The sequence below is a fragment of the Kogia breviceps genome, chromosome 9 (genome assembly GCF_026419965.1).
Source record: "Kogia breviceps isolate mKogBre1 chromosome 9, mKogBre1 haplotype 1, whole genome shotgun sequence".
Taxonomy (NCBI): Eukaryota; Metazoa; Chordata; class Mammalia; order Artiodactyla; family Physeteridae; genus Kogia; species Kogia breviceps.
Genome location: NC_081318.1, coordinates 44337190 through 44362453, shown reverse-complemented (window position 1 = coordinate 44362453; position 25264 = coordinate 44337190). Strand labels below are relative to the sequence as shown.

Here is a 25264-nt window from a genome sequence, read left to right as displayed (position 1 = left end):
CGGCCATAGCTCACGGGCCCAGCCGCTCCGCGGCATGTGTGATCTTCCCAGACCGGGGCACAAACCTGTGTCACCTGCATCGGCAGGCAGACTCTCAACCACTGCGCCACCAGGGAAGCCCCTCATTGTTGTTCTTAAGTAAGACATCTCGGGACTTCCCTGGTGGTCCAGTGGTTAAGACTCCATGCTTCCAGTGCAAGGGCGTGGGTTCCATCCCTGGTCGGGGAACTAAGATCCCACAAGCCATGTGGCCAAAAATAAAAAAAAATAAAAAAAAGAGAAAAGAAAAGAAAAAAAAAAAAAGAAAGAGAAAAAAAAAGAAAATGTGATGCTATTTAAGAAGTTTACTGACAGCGATACCCGACTTTTAATAACCCCCTAATGTAATGTTTTCCAAGCTATGTTTTCTGAGAGCTCTAGGTCTACAGAGCAGGAGGAGAGGGGAGCCTTCTCTCCTGTTGACCTCCACTTTTATTAGTGGGAATCTGCAGACAGTTTCTTTAAAAACCTGCTAAAAAAAAAATAAAGCTTGAAAATAACTGCCGCAAATATATCTTAATTCTCCCCTCCCCAAGATATGTTATTATTCTTATCACTACTCACACTCTCTCATCCTTGGCTAGTGGAAGTTCATTATCCTTGTCTCCCAAATCCTTTTATCATCATCCACATGCATATGAGGTACCAAATAAAGCTAGATGCCTAGCCCAATGTGAGGAATGTTATTTATTTATTTTAAATAAATAATTTTAAAAAAATATATGTATATATATATTTTGTGGACGTGGGCCTTTCACTGTTGTGGCCTCTCCTGTTGCAGAGCACAGGCTCCGGACGCGCAGGCTCAGCAGCCATGGCTCACGGGCCCAGCCGCTCCACGGCATGTGGGATCTTCCCAGACTGGGGCACGAACCTGTGTCCTCTGCATCGGCAGGCGGACTCTCAACCACTGCGCCACCAGGAAAGCCCCTAAATATTTTAAATACATAGTTTATTTAAAATAAATAATAAATAATTTAAATATTTAAAATAAATAGTTTATTTAAAATAGTTGTTTTTAGGGCTTCCCTGGTGGCGCAGTGGTTGAGAGTCCGCCTGCTGATGCAGGGGACACGGGTTCGTGCCCCGGTCCGGGAGGATCCACATGCCGCGGAGCGGCTGGACCCGTGAGCCATGGCTGCTGAGCCTGCACGTGCAGAGCCTGCGCTCTGCAACAGGAGAGGCCACAGCAGTGAGAGGCCCGTGTACCGCAAAAATAAAATAAAATAAGATAGTTGTTTTTAAATGCTTTATACTTTGACACTGTGCTCAGCTATCCAGGTATAAATTTAAACAGGTGAATTGTATAGTATGGGAAATATATCTCAATAAAGTTGTTATAAAAAAACGCAGATATTCAGGTAGTACATAATAATTCTAGAAAAATTTAATCCCTGGGGTTACTGTAAGGATTTCTGTTTTCTATTAAATTAAAAGATATAGAAAAGTAAAAAAGATTAATATTCTATCACACACCCTCCCACACCCACACCTGCATTTCAGGGATTAACCACACCTGGCAATCCAGAGGCTGACTCAGCAGCCTGCTTTCAGCAGATTTCACCATTCTTCTGAGGGGAAGGAGGCAGAGGGGTGGGCTCTGCCAAAGAGCTAGTTGAAGGAGCACAGGCTTGGCATGCCCTGTGGTTCACTTGTCTAGGCCTTCTCCTTTGCATGACATAACAAGTGGCAAGTAAGAGTGTTGAGGTAAGTGGTTTGTCAGGTAACTAACTTCCTTTTATCCCAGAGTCCTGGATTTAGAGTTACTTATTGGTTGATGTTGATCTTTGCAGGAAGAGCTAGTGCCCAGTAATCTCTTCATGTGGATTATCGTGTTGCATATATTCAATAAATTCTCACTGTTAGGAACATCCATGAGAAGCAATACCATCCTGAAGTGAAATAGAAATGATTTGAGTACTATTTATGTTTTGGATTGTGGGTGCCGTTTTTTCCCCTCTTATCTCAGCTAACTTTAGTTTTACTTTACATCTTGTTTTGGATGCACTTAAAGTATTGAATTTTTGCCTCTTTAAAAAATTGGGGAACTTCCCTGGTGGCACAATGGTTAAGAATCTGCCCGCCAGTGCAGGGGACATGGGTTTGAGCCCTGGACCGGGAAATCCCACATACCACAGAGCAGCTAAGCTCACGCGCCACAACTACTGAGCCTGCGCTCTAGAGCCTGCGAGCCACAACTACTGAGCCCGCATGCCACAACTACTGAAATCCACGTGCTTAGAGCCCGTGCTGCGCAACAAGAGAAGCCACTGCAATGAGAAGCCCACGCACTGCAACGAAGAGTAGCCCCCACTTGCCACAACTAGAGAAAGCCTGCACAGAGCAACAAAGACCCAACGAGCCAAAAATAAATAAAATAAAATAAATAAATTTATATTTTAAAAAGTTGGTTGTGAGGGACTATGGTAGAGCTCACACCAAGGAGTACTTCCCAGAACATCTGCTGCCAGTGTCCTTGTCCCCATGGTAAGCCACAGCCACCCCCTGCCTCTGCAGGAGACCCTCCAACACTAACAGGGACTCAGATTGATCTCCGAGATGACCCCAAAACTTTAGCAAGACTGAATGATATGAAGGAAAAAACCTATATGTGTGGAAAAAGGACGGAAACTAGAAAAAGAGCCGTGTGGCTGACAGGGTCTTGGTGCTCCAGCCGGGTGTCAGGCCTGAGCCTCTGAGGTGGGAGAGCTGAGTTCAGGACACTGGATCACCAGAGACCTCCAGGCCCCACATAATATCAATCAGCAACACCTCTCCCAGAGATCTCTATCTCAGTGCTAAGACCCAGCTCCACTCAACGACCAGCAACCTCTAGTGCTGGACACCCCATCCCAAACAACTAGAAAGACAGGAACACAACCCCACCCATTAGCAGAGAGGCTGCCTAAAATCATAATAAGTTCATAGACACCCCAAAACACACCACTGGATGTGGTCCTGCCTACCAGAAAGACAAGATCCAGCCTTACCAACCAGAACACAGACACCAGTCCCCTCCATCAGGAAGCCTCACAACCCAGTGAACCAACCTCACCCACTGGGGACACCAAAAACAACAGGAACTACAAACCTGCAGCCTGTGAAAAGAAGACCCCAAACACAGTAAGTTAAGCAAAATGAGAAGACAGAGAAATATGCAGCAGATGAAGGAGCAAAGTAAAAACCCATTAGACCAAACAAATGAAGAGGAAATAGGCAGTCTACCTGAAGACAAATTCAGAGTAATGATAGTAAAGATGATCCAAAATCTTGGAAATAGAATGGAGAAAATACAAGAAACATTTAACAAAGACCTAGAAGAACTAAAGAGCAAACAAACAATGATGAACAACACAATAAATGAAATTAAAAATTCTCTAGAGGGAATCAATAGCAGAATATCTGAGGCAGAAGACGGATAAGTGACCTGGAAGATAAAATAGTGGAAATAACTACTGCAGAGCAGAATAGAGAAAAAAGAATGAAAAGAATTGAGGACAGTTTCAGAGACCTCTGGGACAACATTAAGGGCACAAACACTTGAATTATAGGGGTCCTAGAAGAAGAAGAGGAAAAGAAAGGGACTGAGAAAATATTTGAAGAGATTATAGTTGAACACTTCCCTAACATGGGAAAGGAAATAGCCCATCAACTCCAGGAAGCACAGAGAGTCGCATACAGGATAAATCCAAGGAGAAACACGTCAAGACACATATTAATCAAACTATCAAACATTAAATACAAACAAAAAATATTAAAAGCAGCAAGGGAAAAGCAACAAATAACATACAAGGAAATCCACATAAGGTTAACAGCTGATCTTTCATCAGAAACTCTGCAAGCCAGAAGCGAGTGGCAGGACATATTTAAAGTGATGAAAGGGAAAAACCTACAACCAAGATTACTCTACCCAGCAAGGATCTCATTCAGATTCGACAGAGAAATTGAAACCTTTACAGACAAGCAAAAGTTAAGAGTATTCAGCACCACCAAAGCAGCTTTACAAAAAATGCTAAAGGAACTTCTCTAGGCAGGAAACACAAGAGAAGGAAAAGACCTACAGAAACAAACCCAAAACAATTAAGAAAATGGTAATGGGAACATACATATCAATAATTACCTTAAATGTAAATGGATTAAATGCTCCAACCAAAAGACACAGGTTGGCTGAATGGATACAAAAACAAGACCCGTATATATACTGTCTACAAGAGACCCACTTCAGACCTAGGGACACATACAGACTGAAAGTGAGGGGATGGAAAAAGATATTCCATGCAAATGGAAATCAAAAGAAAGCTGGAGGAGCAATTCTCATATCAGACAAAATAGACTTTAAAATAAAAACTATTACAAGAGACAGAGAAGGACACTACTTAATGATCAAGGGATCAATCCAAGAAGAAGAGATAACAATTGTAAATATTTATGCACCCAACATAGGAGCACCTCAATATATAAGGCAAATGCTAACAGCCATAAAAGGGGACATTGACAGTAACACAATCATAGTAAGGGACTTTAACACCCCACTTTCACCAATGGACAGATCTTCCAAATGAAAATAAATAAGGAAACACAAGCTTTAAATGACACATTAAACAAGATGGAATTAATTGCTATTTATAGGACATTCCATCCCCAAACAACAGAATACACTTTCTTCTCAGTGCTCATGGAACATTCTCCAGGCTAGATCATATCTTGGGTCATAAATCAAGCCTTGGTAAATTTAAGAAAATTGAAATTGTATTGAGTATCTTTTTCAACCACAACACTATGAGACTAGATATCAGTTACAAGAAAAAAACTGTAAAAAATACAAACACATGGAGGCTAAACAATATGCTACTAAATAACCAAGAGATCACTGAAGAAATCAAAGAGGAAATTAAAAAATACGTAGAAACAAATGACAATGAAAACATGACAACCCAAAACCTATGAGAATCAGCAAAAGCAGTTCTAAGAGGGAAGTTTATAGCAATACAATCCTATCTCAAGAAGCAAGAAACATCTCAAAAAAACAACCTAACCTTACACCTAAAGCAATTAGAGAAAGAAGAACACACAAAAAATCCCAAAGTTAGCAGAAGGAAAGAAATCATAAAGATCAGATCAGAAATAAAGGAAAAAGAAGGAAACGATAGCAAAGATCAATAAAACTAAAAGCTAGTTCTTTGAGAAGATAAACAAAATTGATAAACCATTAGCCAGCCTTATCAAGAAAAACGGGAGAAGACTCAAATCAACAGGATTAGAAATGAAAAAGGAGAAGTAAGAAGTGACGCTGCAGAAATACAAAGGATCATGAGAGATTACTACAAGCAACTCTATGCCAATAAAATGGACAACCTGGAAGAAATGGACAAATTCTTAGAAAAGCACAACCTTCTGAGACTTAACCAGGAAGAAATAGAAAATATAAAAAGATCAATCACAAGCACTGAGATTGAGACTCTGATTAAAAATCTTCCAACAAGCAAAAGCCCAGGACCAGATGGCTTCACAGCTGAATTCTATCAAACATTTAGAGAAGAGCTAACACCTATCCTCAAACTCTTCCAAAATATAGCAGAGGGAGGAACACTCCCAAACTCAGTCTACAAGGCCACCATCATCCTGATACCGAAACCAGACAAAGATGTCACAAAAAAAGAAAACTACAGGCCAATATCACTGACGAACATAGATGCAAAAATCCTCAACAAAATACTAGCAAACAGAATACAGAAGCTCATTAAAAGGATCATACACCATGATCAAGTGGGGTTTATGCCAGGAATGCAAGGACTCTTCAATATATGCAAATCAATCAATGTGATACACCATATTAACAAATTGAAGGATAAAAACCATATGATCATCTCAGTAGATGCAGAAAAATCTTTCAACAAAATTCAATACCCATTTATGATAAAAACCCTCCAGAAAGTAGGCATAGAGGGAAGTTATCTCAACATAATAAAGGCCATATATGACAGACCCACAGCCAGCATCATTCTCAGTGGTGAAAAACTGAAATCATTTCCATTAAGATCAGGAACAAGACAAGGTTGCCCCCTCTCACCACTCTCATTCAACATAGTTTTGGAAGTTTTAGCCACAGCAATCAGAGAAAAAAACAAAGAAATAAAAGGAATCCAAATTGGAAAACAAGAAGTAAAGCTGTCACTGTTTGCAGATAACATGATACTATACATAGGGAATCCCAAAGATGCTACCAGAAAACTACTAGAGCTAATCAATGAATTTGGTAAAGTAGCAGGATACAAAATTAATGCACAGAAATCTCTAGCATTCCTATACACTAATGATGAAAAGTCTGAAAGAGAAATTAAGGAAACACTCCCATTTACCATTGCAACAAAAAGAATAAAATACCTGTGAATTAACCTACCTAGGGAGACAAAAGACCTGTATGCAGAAGACTATAAGACACTGATGAAAGAAACTAAAGATGGTACAAACAGATGGAGAGACATACCGTGTTCTTGGATTGGAAGAATCAACGTTGTGAAAATGACTATACTCCCCAAAGCAATCTACAGATTCAATACAATCCTTATCAAACTACCAATGGCATTTTTCACAGAACTAGAACAAAAAATTTCACAATTTGTATGGAAACACAAAAGACCCTGAATAGCCAAAGCAATCTTGAGAAAGAAAAATGGAGCTGGAGTAATGAGGCTCCCAGACTTCAGACTGTACTACAAAGCTATAGTAATCAAGACAGGATGGTACTGGCACAAACACAGAAATATAGATCAGTGGAACCGGATAGAAAGCCCAGAGATAAACCCATGCACATATGGTCACCTTATTTTTGATAAAGTAGGCAAGAATATCCAATGGAGAAAAGACAGCCTCTTCAATAAATGGTGTTGGGAAAACTGGACAGCTGCATGTAAAAGAATGAAATTAGAACACTCCCTAACACTATACAAAAAAATAAATTCAAAATGGGTTAAAGACCTAAATGTAAGGCCAGACACTATCAAACTCTTAGAGGAAAACATAGGCAGAACACTCTATGAGATAAATCACAGCAAGATCCTTTTTGATCCACCTCCTAGAGAAATGGAAATAAAATCAAAAATAAACAATTGGGACCTAATGAAAGTTAAAAGCTTTTGCACAGCAAAAGAAACCATTAACAAGAGGAAAAGACAACCCACAGAATGGGAGAAAATATTTGCAAATGAAGCAACTGACAAAGGATTAATCTCCAAAATATACAAGCAGCTCATGCAGCTCAATATCAAAAAAACAAACAACTCAATCCAAAAATGGGCAGAAGACTTAAATAGACATTTCTCCAAAGAATATATACAGATTGCCAACAAACACATGAAAGGATGCTGAATATCGCTAATCATTAGAGAAATGCAAATCAAAACTACAATGACGTATCACCTCACACCGGTAAGAATGGCCATCATCAAAAAAATCTACAAATAGGGCTTCCCTGGTGGCGCAGTGGTTGAGAGTCTGCCTGCCGATGCAGGGGTCACGGATTCGTGCCCCAGTCTGGGAAGATCCCACATGCTGCAGAGCGGCTGGGCCCGTGAGCCATGGCCACTGAGCCTGCGCGTCCAGAGCCTGTGCAGAGGCCACAGTAGTGAGAGACCCGCATACCGCAAAAAAAAAAAAAAAAAAAAAAAAAAAAAATCTACAAATAATAAATGCTGCAGAGGGTGTGGAGAAAAGGGAGCCCTGTTGCACTGTTGGTGGGAATGTAAATTGATACAGCCAATATGGAGAACAGTATGGGGGTTCCTTAAAAAACTAAAAATAGAACTACCATATGACCCAGCAATCCCACTACTGGGCATATACCCTGAGAAAACCATAATTCAAAAAGAGTCATGGGGCTTCCCTGGTGGCGCAGTGGTTGAGAGTCCGCCTGCCGAAGCAAGAGACGTGGGTTCGTTTCCTGCTCCGGGAAGATCCCACATGCCGCGGAGCGGCTGGGCCCGTGAGCCATGGCCGCTGAGCCTGCACGTCTGGGGCCTGTGCTCTGCAACGGGAGAGGCCCCAACAGTGAGAGGCCCGCGTACCACAAAAAAAAAAAAAAAAAAAAAAAAAAAAAAGAGTCATGTACTACAATGTTCATTACAGCACTATTTAGAATAGCCAAGATATGGAACCAACCTAAGTTTCCATCGACAGATGAATGGATAAAGCATATGTGGCACATATATACCATGGAATATTACTCAGCCATAAAAAGAAACGAAATTGAGTTATTTGTAGTGAGGTTGATGGACCTAGAGTCTGTCCTATTGAGTGAAGTAAGTTAGAAAGAGAAAAACTAGTACTGCATGCTTACACATATATATGGAATCTAAAAAAAAAAAACAAAAAGGTTCTGAAGAACCTAGGGGCAGGACAGGAATAAAGACTCAGATGTAGAGAATGGACTTGAGGACACATGGAGGGGGAAGGGTAAGCTGGGACAAAGTGAGAGAATGACATGGACATATATACACTACCAAATTTGAAATAGATAGCTAGTGGGAGGCAGCTGCATAGCACAGGGAGATCAGCTTGGTGTTTTGTGACCACCTAGAGGGGTGGGATATGGACGGTGGGAGAGAGATGCAAGAGGGAGGAGATATGGGGAAATATGTATGCATATGGCTGATTCACTTTGTTATACAGCAGAAACTAACACAACATTGTAAAGCAATTATACTCCAATGAAGACGTAAAAAAAAAATTGGTTGTGAGTTCCCAGACATTGAGAACAGACTTGTGGGTGCCAAGGGGGAAGGGGGGTGGTAGAGGGATGGATTGGGAGTTTGGGATTAGCAGATAGAAACTGTTGTGTATGGAATGGAAGGACAACAGAGTTCTACAGTGTAGGACAGGGAACTATATAGACAATGTCTTGTAATAAACCATAATGGAAGAGAATATGAAAAAGAATATATATATGTTTATGTATGGTGTTAGGTAGTGTTCTAATTTCATTCTTTTACATGTAGCTGTCCAGTTTTCCCAGCACCATTTATTGAAGAGCCTGTCTTCATTGTATGTTCTTGCCTCCTTTGTCATAAATTAGGTGACCATATATGCGTGGGTTTGTCTCTGGGCATTCTATCCTGTACCATTGATCTGTATTTCTGTTTTTGTACCAGTACCATACTGTCTTGATTACTGTAGCTTTGTGGTATAGTTTGAGGTTGGGGAGCCTGATTCCTCCAGCTCCGTTTTTATTTCTCAAGATTGCTTTGGCTATTCAGGGTCTTCTGTGTTTCCATACGAATTGTAAAATATTTTGTTCTAATTCTGTGGAGAATTCCACTGGTAGTTTGATAGGGATTACATTGAATTTGTAGATCGCTTTGGGTAGTATAGTCTTTTTTGCAATATTGATTCTTCCAATCCAAGAACATGGTATATTTCTCCATCTGTTTGTCATCTTTGATTTCTCAGAATGGGAGAAAATACTTGCAAATGAAACAAGAGACAAAAGATTAATCTCTGAAATATACAAACAGCTCATGGAGCTCAATATCAAAAAAACAAACAATCCAATTAAAAAATGGGCAGAAGACCTAAGTGGACATTTCACGAAGAAAGGCATACAGATGGCCAAGGGGCACATGAAAAGATGCTCAACATTACTAATTATTAGAGAAATGCAAATGAAAAACTACAATGAGGTATCACCTCATGCTGGTCAGAATGGCCATTTTAAAACTAGAAAGAATAAATGCTGGAAAGGGTGTGGTGAAAAGGGAACCCTCTTGCAGTGTTGGTGGGAATGTAAATTGATAAAACCACTATGGAAAACAGTATAGAGGTTCCTTAAAAAACTAAAAATAGAACTACCATATGACCCAGCAGTCCCACTACTGGGCATATACCCTGAGAAAACCATAATTCAAAAAGACATGTACCACAATGTTCACTGCAGCACTATTTACAGTAGCCAGGAAATGGAACCAACTTAAGTGTCCATTGACAGATGAATGGATAAAGAAGATATGGAACATATATACAATGGAATATTACTCAGCCAGAAAAAGCAACAAAATTGAGTTATTTGTAGTGAGGTGAATGGACCTAGTGTCTGTCATACAGAGTGAAGTAAGTCAGAAAGAGAAAAACAAATACCATATGCTAATGCATATATATGGAATCTAAAAAAAAAAAATGGTACTGATAAACCTAGTTGCAGGGCAGGAATACAGACATAGACATAGAGAATGGACAGGGGGTGGGAGGGGGAAGCTGGGGCGAAGTGAGTGTAGCATGGACATATATACACTACCGAATGTAAAATAGCTAGTGGGAAGCAGCTGCATAGCAAAGGGAGATCAGCTGTTGCTTTGAGATCACCTAGAGGGGTGGGATAGGGAGGATGGGAGGGAGGCTCACGAGGGAGGGGATATGGGGACATATGTATGCATATGGCTGATACACTTTGTTATACAGCAGAAATTAACACAACATTGTAAAGCAATTTTCCTTCAATAACGATCTTTTAAAAAAGAATGTATACATATATGTATAACTGAATCACTTTGCTGTACAGGAGAAATTAACACAACGCTGTAAAACAGCTATACTCAATAAAATAAATTTTAAAAAAATTGTTTGTGAGTTCCAAAGAACAAGGCTATGTAGTGTTCTCCAGAACCAGATCCAAGCTTTGGAATGTCTGTGATTTGCATCTGTATACAAACGGAAACCACAGAGTATTTGGGTTTGCATGTGGGTATATAACCACTCACATAGAGCCTTGGTTTGCAAGCACAAGCATAGAAAATGTGGTCACAGTATTCTCCATGTCATTATTATCGATTTGCTTCTTTTTCTGGGGAAGTCAGGCTGCAAATTATACCTGCCAGCCCTCGGTTGGACACCACAGTGAGACAGCACGGTTAGACACCATGGGGGACCACCCAAGATGTGGAAGAACATTTGTTTCCTTGGCTGGGAAACTTCAAGGAATGTGTAACACCAACGCAGTGGGTGTTGAATTGTAGTTAAAGTATTGATACTTCCTAAATCTTGTGTCCTGATTTCATCATCTTCCTTCATTCCACTCTAGGGAAAGACATTCCTGGACAGGCATCTCTGGTGTTTGATGTTGCATTATTGGACCTCCATAACCCCAAGGATGGCATTTCCATTGAGAATAAGGTAGTACCTGAAAACTGTGAGCGGCAAAGTCAAAGTGGGGACTTTCTCAGGTATCATTACAATGGCACACTTCTGGACGGCACATTCTTTGATTCCAGGTAAGCAAACAACAGGGTCCTTCACTTACCAGACATCTTATTAAATATAGTTTATAGCTTGTTAGTGCTGATTTTGAATTAGTATTTTCATCTCCAGTATAGGTTTCTATTTTCTGATACTGAATTCCTCCAGAGGTTGTTAGAACTGTCTCTTTGGGGCCTGTGGGAGATGGGTCTGCAGGAAAGCAGGAGAGGCTCAGCCTAGACTCCCACAATCCCTCTAGACTGTGCTTGGCTATCCAAGTATAAACCCAACTCTGGGGTCCAAGGTGGGAAGTGACCAGAAGGCAGGTCCAGGCGGTAGGATGCGAATAGAACAGACTTGGTGCTGGGAGACCTGGATTCCAGTCCCTCTGTGTGGTGCACTAGGTGTGTGACTTTGGATAGCATTTGACCTCCCTGAGCTTCAGTTTTTTCCCTGTTGTTAGCACCTTTCTCAAAGAGATGGTTAGATTAAAGAGAGAAGGTAGGCAGAAGCACTTGGCAAACTTTAATGGCTTACCTGCTGCAGGGACTGTTTGGATGCTGGGCGGAGCCTAATTACCGAGCCTGTTGTTATTCAAAGCTTTGTTTTGTTTATCAGGCTTAGCCTGCAATTGTGAGCAGGCAACAGGTGTTTGGTATGTGTTGCTCATTCAAGTGGCATGTGTTGTTTGGATTCCTTTAGCTTCCTATAGAGCAAGCAAGTAGTGACAGCAATCTACTTGTTTCTCTGAGGTAAGAGACTTCTCGTTTAATTAGTCACCCAAAAACATTACAGAATTTTTATACGGTATAATTTTATTTGCATAATTCATTCTTCTACTCCGAGGATCCCTTCTTTTAAATTTTTCATTTGATTTTTTGGAAAAAGTCAAGTCTCATGGTTCAAAATTAAAATAAAATATGCGTTAAGATATGTTGTACCAACCATCCCTGCCAACCTCACATCCCCCTCCCCGCAAGCCACTTAGAGTTAACCACTGTTATTAAGTTTCTTTTTTTATTCTTCAAATGTGTGGATTTTTTTCCTAAAGCAGATATAAGCAAATACAATTGTTATATTATTTTCTCTGCTTTATAGTATATAGCATATAGAATACTATATACATACAGATATAACATTATGTATTATATACATATACACATAACATAATGCTACGTACTATATACATTATTCTGCTCCTTGCTTTTTTTTTTTTTTTCAATTCATTTATTTATTTTTGGCCGCCTTGGGTCTTCGTTGCTGCGCACGGGCTTTTCTCTAGTTGCGGCGAGCAGGGGCTACTCTTCACTGTGGTGCGCGGGCTTCTCGTTGTGGTGGCTTCTCTTGTTGCTGAGCACAGGCTCTAGGCATGTGGGATTCAGTAGATGTGGCATGCAGGTTCAGTAGTGTGGCTTGCGGGCTCTAGAGTGCAGGCTCAGTAGTTGTGGTGCATGGGCTTAGTTGCTCTGCGGCATGTGGGATCCTCCCGGACCAGGGCTTGAACCCATGTCCCCTGCATTGGCAGGCGGATTCTTAACCACTGCGCCACCAGTGAAGCCCCTGCTCCTTGCTTTTTTCACCTTGGATTTTTTTTTTTTTTTTTTTTGGTGGTACACGGGCCTCTCACTGCTGTGGCCTCTCCCACTGCGGAGCACAGGCTCTGAACGCGCAGGCTCAGCGGCCATGGCTCACGGGCCCGGCCGCTCCGCGGCATGTGGGATCTTCCCAGACCGGGGCAAGAATCCGTGTCCCCTGCATCGGCAGGCGGACCCCCAACCACTGCACCACCAGGGAAGCCCTAACCATTCCCCATTGATGACATTTGAGTTGTTTTTATTTTTTCTATTAAAAAAAAATTGAGAGAGTGTGTGTGTGTGTGTGTGATTACTTGTCACATATGAGCTTGGTTCTGTCTTTTATTCCCTGGAATTTTATTTTTAGTTGAAAAGGCATTTTTCTAGTGGATACCAGATTTCTTTCCATATTAATGGAACCACAGTTTTCTTAGGTTTCAAGCAGATTTCCATTTTAGTACACTGGGGTCTAATCCATCCTAAGAGCTAAATAATATTCTATTGTATAGATTTGCCTTAATTTAGTAATCAATCCCTATTATTTTCTATCTTTTGATATTCTAAGTGGGACTGCAATAATTATTTTCGTAGCTAAATCTTAAATAATATGATTGTTTCCTTAGGATAAATTTCTAGAAGAATCTCTAGGTCTAAGGTTATGTGTATTTTTACAGCTTTTGATATAAGTACCAAGTTGTCCTCAAGGAAGGTTTTACATCACTAAGAGTACCCCATTTCCTGCAAACATTGGGTATTATTTAAAAATAATCTTTGCCAATTTATAGGAGAAAAATAGAACTTTATAATTGTAATCTGAATTTCTTTGATTGCTATTAAGGTTGAAATTCTTTCAAATGTTTATTGACTATTTGGATATTTTCTTTTGTGATTTACCTGTGTAAATTTGCCTGTTTTTATATTGAGGATATTGGTATTTGTCCTTTTCTTATTAATTTAAGATCTCTGTACATTAAAGATATTAACACTTTTATGGTTTCATATTGTTGAAAGCATATTACCTGTTTATTTGCATTTTAATTTCAGTTGTGATTTTAAATCTCTTTAAATATAAACCTTTTATGTTGTTAAATACATTCCATTTCTCCTTTATGGCTTCCTTTATTCTTATGTAAATTATTATATATTCTGTCTTGAGTAACTTGCTAAAAAGTCTCTCCCCACCCCTGGACTTGTTTATTTTCCCCTAGAGTATATAAATATTCACCTGTATTTTCCTCCTGCTCTTCTAATGGCTTTATTTTTTTATCCTTTTTTTTTTTTTTTTTTTTTTTTTTTTTTGTGGTACGCGGGCCTCTCACTGTTGTGGCCTCTCCCGTTGCGGAGCACAGGCTCCAGATGCGCAGGCTCAACAGCCATGGCTCACGGGCCCAGCCGCTCCGCGGCATGTGGGATCTTCCCAGACCGGGGCACGAACCCGTGTCCCCTGCATCAGCAGGCGGATTCTCAACCACTGCACCACCAGGGAAGCCCTATTTTTTTATCCTTTAAAATATTCTCTATTAGAATTTTTATTTTAATAAGTATTATGTTCTTGTTGTATACGTGAAACAATGCAAAGATATTTAATAAAATGTAATAATTTCACATCAACCCCTTCTATTTTCACCACTCGAAGTAAATATTAAAAAGCTTCCGCAGGCTCTCTCCGTGTTTATAAATGCTTTCATGTTTAAATCTTAAATCCATCTGGAATTTATTGTGGTGTTCAGTATGACAGTACGGATCTAAATGGTTTTTTCCAGATGGTTAGCCAGTTTTTCCAACACCCTTTATTGAATAAGTGTATTTTCCTCACTCATTTAAAATCTGACATTGATCATGTACCAAATTCTTGTATACACTTTTGGGTCTTGGTCTAGAATTTTTGTCCTTTTCCAGTGATCTAGCTATTCCTGGGCCACAATCATACCTTTAGCTATTGTAACTTTTTAATTTGTATGATAAAGAGTATTCTTTTTCTTTTTAAACAGCATTTTTTCCTACTGTGATACATTGATATGGTTCAAAAATCCTAAAAGTATAAAAGAATATACAATGAAGAATTTTTCCCCTATCCTTGTCCCTCAATCACCCAGTTCCCCTCTTCACAGAGAACCAGAGTTATGCATTTCATAGGTCTTCCATACATATATAATGAAATACAGATAATTATGTAGAAAATCTGCTTCCTGGGTGAGGAGAATCATTTGTTACTATCATTTCTTCACGCCCCTTGGCCTTTTTTTTTTTTTTTTTTTTTTTTGTACACGGGCCTCTCACTGTTGTGGCCTCTCCTGTTGTGGAGCACAGGCTCCAGATGCGCAGGCTCAGCAGCCATGGCTCACGGGCCCAGCCGCTCCGCGGCATGTGGGATCTTCCCAGACCGGGGCACGAACCCGCGTCCCCTGCATCGGCAGGCGGACTCTCAACCACTGCACCACCAGGGAAGCCCCGTGATTCCTTCTTGTAACCCGCATCCCATTCATAACCTGAACAAACCAGAGGGCTGGAGGGCTCATTTCTGGGAGCGTTTGTGCAGGTGGCAGCTCCCATGCAGTGTGTGGATCCTTGTTCATCATTTCAGGGGAGTGTGTTTCCTGGCTTGTACTCAAATTCTAGGGTTCACCCTATTCCGGGGTCTGGAGGCCCCTGTGCTCTGTTGCCTCATGGTACCATCTACACTGCTGCTGCGGTATCCCTCATGACCAAGCTCTTTTCCTCTTTCCCAGCTACTCGCGGAACCGCACCTTTGACACGTACATTGGGCAGGGCTACGTGATTGCTGGGATAGATGAAGGTTTACTCGGCGTTTGCATTGGAGAGAAGCGGAGGATCGTGGTCCCCCCTCACCTGGGGTACGGCGAGGAAGGAAGAGGTGAGTGCTGGCTGCCTTCTAAGGTTAAACTGAGAGGCACTAACTGATGCTTCCACGCTGCTTGGAACCAGGGCCTCTGGCAAAGCATAGAAGCTAAAGTCTAGCTTCAGACTCGAATACTCAAATAACTCTAGTTTCTAGAGATGCTCTGTCATTACTCCTTGTTCCCCCTGCCCGTTTTCCTTTTCCTTCTGGAAAATTTAAAACCTACACCAGAGTTGAAAGAACTGTACAGTGAACTCCACTTAGATTCACCAATCATCAACATCTTGCTATATTTGCTTTATATATGTATAAAACTACAGTACATTTTTTCTTTGTTGAGCCATTTGAAAGTAAATTGCAACCCCCCTTTTTTTGTTTTTATTGAAATATATTTGATATATAACATTGTGTACATTTAAGGTGTACATGTTATTTTGATACATTTATATATTGTAATGTGATTGCCATTGTGATAATTAGCACATCTATCATGGTACATAATTATCATTTCTTTTTGATGGTTGGAATAATTGATAATTAGCAAGTTTGATGGTTATAAGACAATATTGTTGTCTATATTCACTATACTGTGCATTAGGTTTTGGTTTTTGTTTTTAACAACTTTATCAAGGTATTATTTATATGCCATAAAATTCACCCTATTTAAGTATACAATTCAATGACTTTTAGTAAATGATGTAAGTTGTGCAACTATCACCTTAATCCAGTTTTAGAATATTTGTCACCCAAACAGCACTTCTTTTTAAAAATTACACAAATAATATATGTTGACTTTAGAAAAAGAAAATAGAGATCAACAACAACAAAAATCTCCCATAATCTCACCACCCAGGAATAACCATTGTTAATGTGGTAGGTGGAATATTGGCCCCAAAAGATGTCCATGTCCTAATCCCCAGAATTTGTGAATATGTTACTTTACACGGTAAAAGAGACTTTGCAGATGTGATTAAGGTAATGGTTTTGAGATGAGGAGATTATCCTGGATCATCCAGGTGGTCTTGATGTACTTCAAGGATCTTTGCAAGAGGGAAGCAGGAGACCAGAGAGAGAGGAGAAAATGCTACACTGCTGACTTAGAGGATGGAGGAAAGGGCCACAAGTCAAGGAAGGAGGGTGGCCTTGAGAAGCTGAAAAAAGCAAGGAAACATTCTCCTGAAACCTCCAAAAGGAACACATCCCTGCCAATACCTTGAATTTAGACTTTGACTCCAGAGTTATGAGAATAAATTTATGTTGTTTTAAGCCACCAAGCTTGTGGTAATTTGTTATAGCAGCAATAGGAAACTCATATAACCATGAAGTGACTATCCTATAATTTTGAGTATATGTGAATCTATGTTGATAAAAGGAAATAAACACATATCCATCTACACTATTGACAAAAAATACTGTAGTATTTTTTGTCAATAAATACTGACAATTAGTTTGTAATTTCTCTCTTTACGTAATTTGTTGTGAACAATGTTTTATGCCAACAGGTTGCGTAGAATTTTAATGGTTGCATAGTATTCCAAACCATATTTCCTTTATTTATTTTTTTCTCAAATACCATTTTTTGCTAACTTACTTAGGAAGAGTTGATAGAGTATTTATTTTTCTTTTGTGTTCTTTTTGCTGATGAGATTCTGGCTGGCCTGGCTGGCTGTACATATTCATTTCGTTAACTTGCTTCTGACTTCTACTGCTATAGTGGATTTCAGAATTTTCCCAGCAGGATTTGTTTGGAGGATCTAAGAATCATCAGGTTGGTTGGAAACTAGGCTGTACCATGGAGAAACATTATTTTTCCTGACTTAAACTTCTGATTTATAAAGCCACTGCAAATCACAGCTTAGGGTCTTAAGATCATTCAACAAGCCTTGCTTCATGTTCTGTTTGTCTAGTGTCTTGATGCTCTGTTGTTTTGTATTATGTAAATTTCTACTTCTAGCCAAATACATGCAGGAATAGACAAATACTTTCAGCGTATTCATGTTTCATTTTGCCCTCAGAACTAATTCTTCCTTTCCCTAAAAAGAATATACTGATGGAAAACATTTGCTTAAATTATTTCTCCTTTTGGCTTTCTCACAAGTATGAGACAGTTTTGCAAAGAATTATATAAGGCTCTGGGAAACATTTGAAGTCTCATAAATTTTCTGGGCATAAGGCTACTTCATCCTGAATCATTTGTTCCCGTGCGGGGGAGGGGCACCCTGGCAAGTAACACCCAGCTGCTCTTGCACAGGGTCTGTTTCTGTCCTATTGATTAGCCAGTGCCCTTGGCCTCCTTGTGGGGTTTGCACAGGACCTAATGCTAATCACTGAGGGACTGACCTTAGAAGGGTGTCAGGACACAGAGGAAGCCTGTGGCTTTCTCACCGCATACCACAGGGCCAGGCACATGGTAAGCATTCAGTAAATATTTGTGGAAGGAAGAAATGCTGGACTTGCCGACTCATCAGCATTTCATTTTGTTGCAGCCATTTTCTCTTGCAGGGTTGGTGGAGGGGAGGGGGTAGGCCTTCTGTAAAGGCTCTGGCCCTTTCTGCTGTCTGCTTTGTTCCATGGGGACAGCCTTGCATTTAGAGCATTTGGATGTTTGCAACCATGAAGTGGAGAATGGATTCTGCTGCAGGGCTGTGGCAGCATCGCTTCCTCAGTGGTTTTCTGTTCCCCAACTTCCACATGACCTTTTTTTTTTTTTCCCCCGGTACGCGGGCCTCTCACTGTTGTGGCCTCTCCCTCTCCCGTAGCGGAGCACAGGCTCCGGAAGCGCAGGCTCAGCGGCCATGGCTCACGGGCCCAGCCGCTCCGCGGCATGTGGGATCTTCCCGGACCGGGGCACGAGCCCCGTGTCCCCTGCATCGGCAGGCGGACTCCCAACCACTGCGCCACCAGGGAAGCCCTATGTGACCTTTTAAGCGCTCTTTTTCGAAAGTGAAGAAAGCAAATATTTTACCCACACTGTGAAGGACTTCTCATGTACGAGCTCATTCAAACCTCAAAGTAGTTCTCTGTTAAGATAATGAGGCCCAGAGAGGTCGAGTCATTTGCTAGAGGCCACAATAGCTAATCAGTGATGGAGTTGAATTGCACCCAGTGTTCTTGCTGCCTGTGTCATAGGCAGAGGGGAAGAATGAGTTTCCATTACGCTGTGACTTGTTGATACCCATATATGAAGAACTGAGAACTCCAACCAGAAGTCCCAGAGCTCTCAGAGGAAACCCACACTTCCAAGAGCTGCCGTGTTTCCTTCTGGCCCAGCTGGCCGGCCGCTTTATTTTTTGTCATCTGTGTCTCTTCTTGAGGCGGCTTATCTAGTGGGAAAAATTGATGAATACTTTTCTGCATTGGTTAAGGGTTTATTCAGAGAGGAGGCTGGTGTCTGGGGCCTAATGAAATGTTGGATTATTTTCACCTGTTTGCTGGTGTTGGGGAGGAGATAGTTTCCTCTACCCTTCTAGGTTCTTTTGGCTGGTCTAAGAAATAAATTGATATGAGACAGATTAACAGGAGAAAATCAAACAAAGTTTGATTTTCTCCCACATGTATATGGGAGAGACCTAAGGAAACTGAGTAACTCACCAAAATGTCTGAAGCCCTCACCTTAAACACCACCATTAGCTAAAGACAGAAGAGGATGTTGGGGGTAGTGGTTTTGGACCTGGAGATGGAAAAGCAAATGTTTGGTAAACAAATGTTTACTGGGCCACACAGACATTGGGACACCAAGAGAAATTTTAACTAACAGACTTTGCTAGGTTCCTTCCTGTCTACACATCTAGTTCATACAGCAGTTATGTATGGTGATAGCTTCCCCCATGCCCCAACAGGTCTTCTATCTACATTCTTTAGGCAGTTAAGGAGGTAAAAAGAAAGGTTTTCTTTTTTTGGTTTTTTTTTTGAGTCTTTTGCGTCTTGTTTATTTTCAACTTGAAATAATCCACATGTCGAAGAGACATTTTTAGGGTGGCAATTTTACTCCCCTACACTGGTCACACTTATTTTTACACTGTATATTCTTTGGAGAAGGCAGAGCCAGATAGAGGCAATGAGGGTAGAAGGGGTGCTGCCTGCCTGGGGCAGGTGGGATCTTATGGCTCGAGGTCTAGTCTGGGTTTTTTGTAGGCCCAGCAACCCCATCTATCTGTCCATCAAAGATTTAGTGAGTGCCAGGCTTCCCTGGTGGCACAGTGGTTAAGAATCCACCTGCCAATGCAGGGGACACGGGTTCGAGCCCTGGTCTGGGGAGGTCCCAAGTGCCGTGGAGCAAATAAGCCCATGTGCCACAACTACTGAGCCTGCCCTCTAGAGCCCGTGAGCCACAACTACTGATCCTGGCTCTAGAGCCCGTGAGCCACAACTACTGAAGCCCGTGCGCCTAGAGCCCGTGCTCTGCAACAAGAGAAGCCACTGCAATGAGAAGCCCGTGCACTGTGATGAAGAGTAGCCCCCGCTCACTGCAACTAGAGAAAAGACCGTATGCAACAATGAAGACCCAACACAGCCAAAAATAATAAATAAATAAAAATAAAATTTATTTTAAAAAGAAATTATTGAGTGCCTTCATGACCAGGCACTGCCCTAAGGTGTTGGGGATTCAGCAAAGAAAAAGACAAACTCCCAGCCCACATAGAGCTTACGTTCTTATTGATGCCTCAGTAGATGTGAATTTGTGCCTTAATCAGACATCTGGTAGACTGACTCATGCTAACTTCCTAGGAGCTGACATAGAACCGGACATTGAATACTTACTTGACAAGGCATGATTGACCTCTCCACTGATCAGAATACTTGGACATGGGATCCTGGGGGCCTGAGAAGCTGGTTTAGTTATCAGGAAAGTGCTGGGCAAACTGATATCAGAGCACAGGGGCGTGGGTAGTCCTGGTGCCCTAAGATAGTCCTGCACATGAATGTGCCTTTGAGGGTGTCAATTAAAAAAAACAAAAAACAAAAAAAACTATGTAAGAGCTGTGAGTTCAATTTTATAGTTTTATTTGGTGTTACTGAGGACTATAGCCTGGGAGATAGCCTCTCAGATGGCTCTGAGGAACTGCTCCAAAGAGGTAAGGGGGATGGCCAGTATATATGTGAATTTGGAGGAAGGGTATGTGCAATAAAGCACACTTTTTTTTTTTTTTTTTTTTTTGCGGTACGCGGGCCTCTCACTGCTGTGGCCTCTCCTGTTGCGGAGCACAGGCTCCGGACGCGCAGGCGCAGCGGCCATGGCTCACGGGCCCAGCCGCTCCGCGGCATGTGGGATCTTCCTAGACCGGGGCACGAACCCGTGTCCCCTGCATCGGCAGGCGGACTCTCAACCACTGTGCCACCAGGGAAGCCCGCAAACATCTTTTTTAAAAAAATTAATTAATTTATTTGTTATTATTTTTGGCTGTGTTGGGCTTCGTTGCTGTGCGTGGGCTTTCTCTAGTTGTGGTGAGCGGGGACTACTCTTCCTTGCAGTGTGTAGGCTTCTCATTGTGGTGGCTTCTCGTTGTGGAGCATGGGCTCTAGGCACACAGGCTTCAGTAGTTGTGGCTTGCAGGCTCTAGAGCACAGGCTCAGTAGTTGTGGTGCATGGGCTTAGCCGCTCCACGGCATGTGGGATATTCCAGGGCCAGGGCTCGAACCCATGTCGCCTGTATTGGCAGGCAGATTCTTAACCACTGTGCTACCAGGGAAGCCCTAAAGCACACATCTTGGTAGAAGGTAACTGCTAGTCACGGGGAATAGGTATCTCAGTTACTGACTTTAGTGCTTTTCTAAGTGTAGGAAGATGCAAGAGTCTGGGTTCATAAAGTTTTCTCCTGAAAACCTCTAACTACCTGGAGGCCTGTTCTGCCAGTTTTCCCAGAGCACAGGTACCTTATCCCTGATCTTCCCCCTGAATTTTTTCCAAGGTGTGCTGTAGGGCAGTGACTGCAGTGGCTAATGACTGAATTCTTGTAGATCCAGCTGGCAAGCAACATTCACTTAGTTGCTGCTGGGCTGCAAGCCTTGTAGTTGCCCAGCCTCGAAGCTGAAGAAAGAGCCCAGAGACAGCAACAGAGACATCAACCAGTTATTGGATAAGGGATCTTACAAGTCTGCAGCAAAAGATCCCGGAGTAACACCCCATCATGAAAGGCAGAGAGCAGGCAGAACATGGCAGGAATCTTCGCTACGAGCGGGGGAGAAGGGGCCGCCATTTAAAGGGGGAACTGATATCAGCTTGGCTCATCAGTTACCAGGGAAACCAGCACCTGGGGCAGGGGGCAAGCATATAAGCAGTTACTGATTAAGCACTATGATTAAGAGAATTGGATAGTCATGTGAGTGAAGCAGGGCCTGATCGAGCAGGGGCTGTACAGAGAGCAAGAAAACAGCCCTCTTGAATGGTCCAACCATATAGTTGGCAAGGGGAGGTTAAGTTTGTACCAGCCCAATGCCATCAGTTTCTTGTCCCTTTCTGGGCTCCATCCACACGTTTTCTTCAGAGAGGTTATTGGAGCTGCTCAAGATGCAGCTTTCTTTTCCACCAATCCCCTTCATCACAACCATGGCCTGCACCTTGGTCCTCCTCATGGAGATGAGAGGTGGGGGTTACTAAATATCCTTAGCTGCTCACTTACAGACCATTTAGCACAGCGCTCCTAAACCTTGGCTGCCCCTTAGAAACTCCTGGAAAAACAATGCCTGGTGCCACTATAGTCCAGCCGTTCTGCAATGTTGTGGCATATTACAGGTAAGAATCACCTGGAGAGCTTAAAGATCACAGAACCAGAGGTGCTGCATGGGAAAGGGCCTGGCCCTTTGTGGGTTTTTTTTTTTTTTTTTTTTTTTTTTTTTCTTTTTTTTGCGGTACGCGGGCCTCTCGCTGCTGTGGCCTCTCCGGTTGCGGAGCACAGGCTCCAGACGCGCAGGCTCAGCGGCCATGGCTCACGGGCCCAGCCGCTCTGCGGCACGTGGGATCCTCCCGGACCGGGGCACGAACCCGTGTCCCCTGCATCAGCAGGCGGACTCTCAACCACTGCGCCACCAGGGAAGCCCCCTTTGTGTTTTCACCAAGTTCTCCAGGACATCCTGATGGTGCCCAAGGCCGAGATCACTGCATTAGGTGAGCTACATCTGAATCTCAGAGTGGGGCCCAGGTGATGTGTTTTTCAGATGATCATGATTTTTTTCTTTTATTCTGTGAATGTGGTGAATTATATTATTTTTTATTTTGGTAAAATGCACATAGTTACCATTTTAACACTTTTTAAGTTTACAGTTCAGTGCTGTTGAATATATTCACAATGTTGTGTAACTATCACCGCTGTCTATACCATCATCCCCAACACAAACTCCCCATTACCTTCTCTCCCTCCAGCCCTTGGTAACCACCATTCTTCTGTCTCCATGAATTTGCCTATTCCAGGTGCCTCATATAAGTGAAAGCATACAATATTTGTCTTTTTGTGTCTGGTTTCTTTCACTGAGCATAATGTTTCCAAGGTTCATTCCCAGTTGGTTTTAATGAGCAACCAAGATTGAGAAACCACTTGTCTGGCTCCATAGCCACTCCCCCCCGTTACTGTGTGCTGTTTCCCACAAAGAGCTGCCCTTGGCCCTGGTTCCAGGCACCCTCCTATGGCAGTTTGCAATACCTGGTTCCTCCGGGAAAGATCCCGGACCCTGTTAACCGCTCACTTCAGCAACTCCCCATCACTAGTGAGTATGAGGCACCTGTGTGCTGCTGTAAAAGCCCAAGCTTCTCTAATTACTACCTCGGTAACTTTGGGCAGCCATCAAAATCTGTGCCTCAGTTTCCTCATCTATAGTTTGGGAATATAGGATTATAATGAGAATTAAATAAACTAATACATCTAAAGCACTTATAAGAGTGCCTGGTACCTAACAGGCACCTACCCATTAAGTGTGTGTTAGAGAGACAGCAGCCGAGAAACAGAAAAGCACATGGTGGGGTGGGGGTGGTGTGATCTGGAGGATGGGGGGTGGGGAGGGGCTGTTGATGTTCACATAGCGCTACTGAATTCTGTCTATAGCTGTGTTGTTTTCTTGAACAAGTTATATCTGAGTTGGTTTTCTTGTCTATAAAATGCTAATGAAAATATTATACCTCCTTGATTGTAAGTAACACTATTTACAAATTTTTTACATGTAAACTTCTCTGAAATGATCTGGGGGTGTGGTTAACAACTGATACCCCCCTGAGAAGCTGTCATTAAATGAATGGATGACCTGCTACTCCTGCATTTATGGTAATATTTACCCAACAAGGTTCCTGCAGGGATTTAATGAGAGAGTGTATGTGAAAAATGCTTTGTAAACTGTAAAACATTATTCAGATGTGAGATAATGTTTTCAAAAATGGAAAAGAGTAATAATTTTGTGTAGAACAAACAGGATGTGTTGTAAAGCACTTTGTGAATTGTTAGGTGTAGTATATCTTAAGGGGCATGTATGGGCCAAGTTTGGCTAGGTGATTTCCCCTGTGAAGTTTCTGTTGGTTTTGTTTCTCTTGAGCAGTGGTAGGGCACTAAAGTGATTTTCATTCTACAGCTGATTTTCTCATCTCACCTCTTACTTCTAGCAGGAGCGGGGCAAGCCTTAATTTGGTTGAGCTTTAGTTTTCTCTCTGTGATGAACTTAGCCATAAATCTTTCAGGTTGAACCATTCCATGGGGCAGTAGTACCGTGTCTTGAATTTTAGTCCAAAGTGTGCTCCTGACTGTGGACCCTGGACAAATCTGTGCCTCAGTTTCCCCAACTATAAAATTGGGTTAGGCTACTTTTTTTTTTTTTTTTTTTTCGGTATGCGGGCCTCTCACTGCCGCGGCCTCTCCCGTCGCGGAGCGCAGGCTCCGGACGCGCAGGCCCAGCGGCCATGGCTCACGGGCCCAGCCTCTCCGCGGCATGTTGAATCCTCCCGGACCGGGGCACAAACCCGTGTGCCCTGCATCGTCAGGCGGACTCTCAACCACTGCGCCACCAGGGAAGCCCTAGGCTACTTCTAATGGTCCTTCCAGCTTCACTCTTCCAGCATTCCCTAGGATTTCACAGCTGGGTCCCCGTGTTCCTCACTGGAGGTTTGTGAGGAATACCTGGTGATACTGGGGAGGCATGTGTGCTGCTGCTTGGAGGGTTCCCTCTAATTGCCTTTGTCTGTCCTTTAGGGAACATCCCCGGCTCAGCTGTGCTGGTGTTTGACGTCCATGTGATTGACTTTCACAACCCTTCAGACTCCATCAGCATCACCTCCCACTATAAGCCCCCCGACTGTTCAGTGCTGAGTAAGAAGGGGGATTACCTCAAGTATCACTACAACGCCTCGCTTCTGGATGGGACCCTGCTGGATTCCACGTAAGGGCAGCCAGGGATTGGTGGGGTGTGAGCCTGGCAGATGACAGTCAGTGTTCCAACAATCCTCCTTTTCTTTTCATCAGATACTGGTTGAGAGCTTTTATCTTCATGCCCTTTGTGCTGAGTATCTCAAGTGTACATCGCTACTCCGGTGCACTGTTCCAAGAGTTCCCTATGAATGGTTTCATCCTGCACCCATGAAACTGTCTTTCTG

The 25264-nt window shown here is 42.2% G+C and overlaps 1 protein-coding gene across 1 annotated transcript in view; it reads left to right on the top strand.

The window, feature by feature from the left end:
* FKBP9 (FKBP prolyl isomerase 9) overlaps window positions 1-25264 on the top strand; it is a 53313-nt gene that overhangs the window by 16952 nt on the left and 11097 nt on the right. The window contains exons 5-7 of the mRNA XM_059074648.2: window positions 11108-11297; window positions 15566-15711; window positions 24864-25050. Coding sequence (XP_058930631.1) covers window positions 11108-11297; window positions 15566-15711; window positions 24864-25050 — 523 coding nt within the window. The remainder of the gene's footprint in view (window positions 1-11107; window positions 11298-15565; window positions 15712-24863; window positions 25051-25264) is intronic.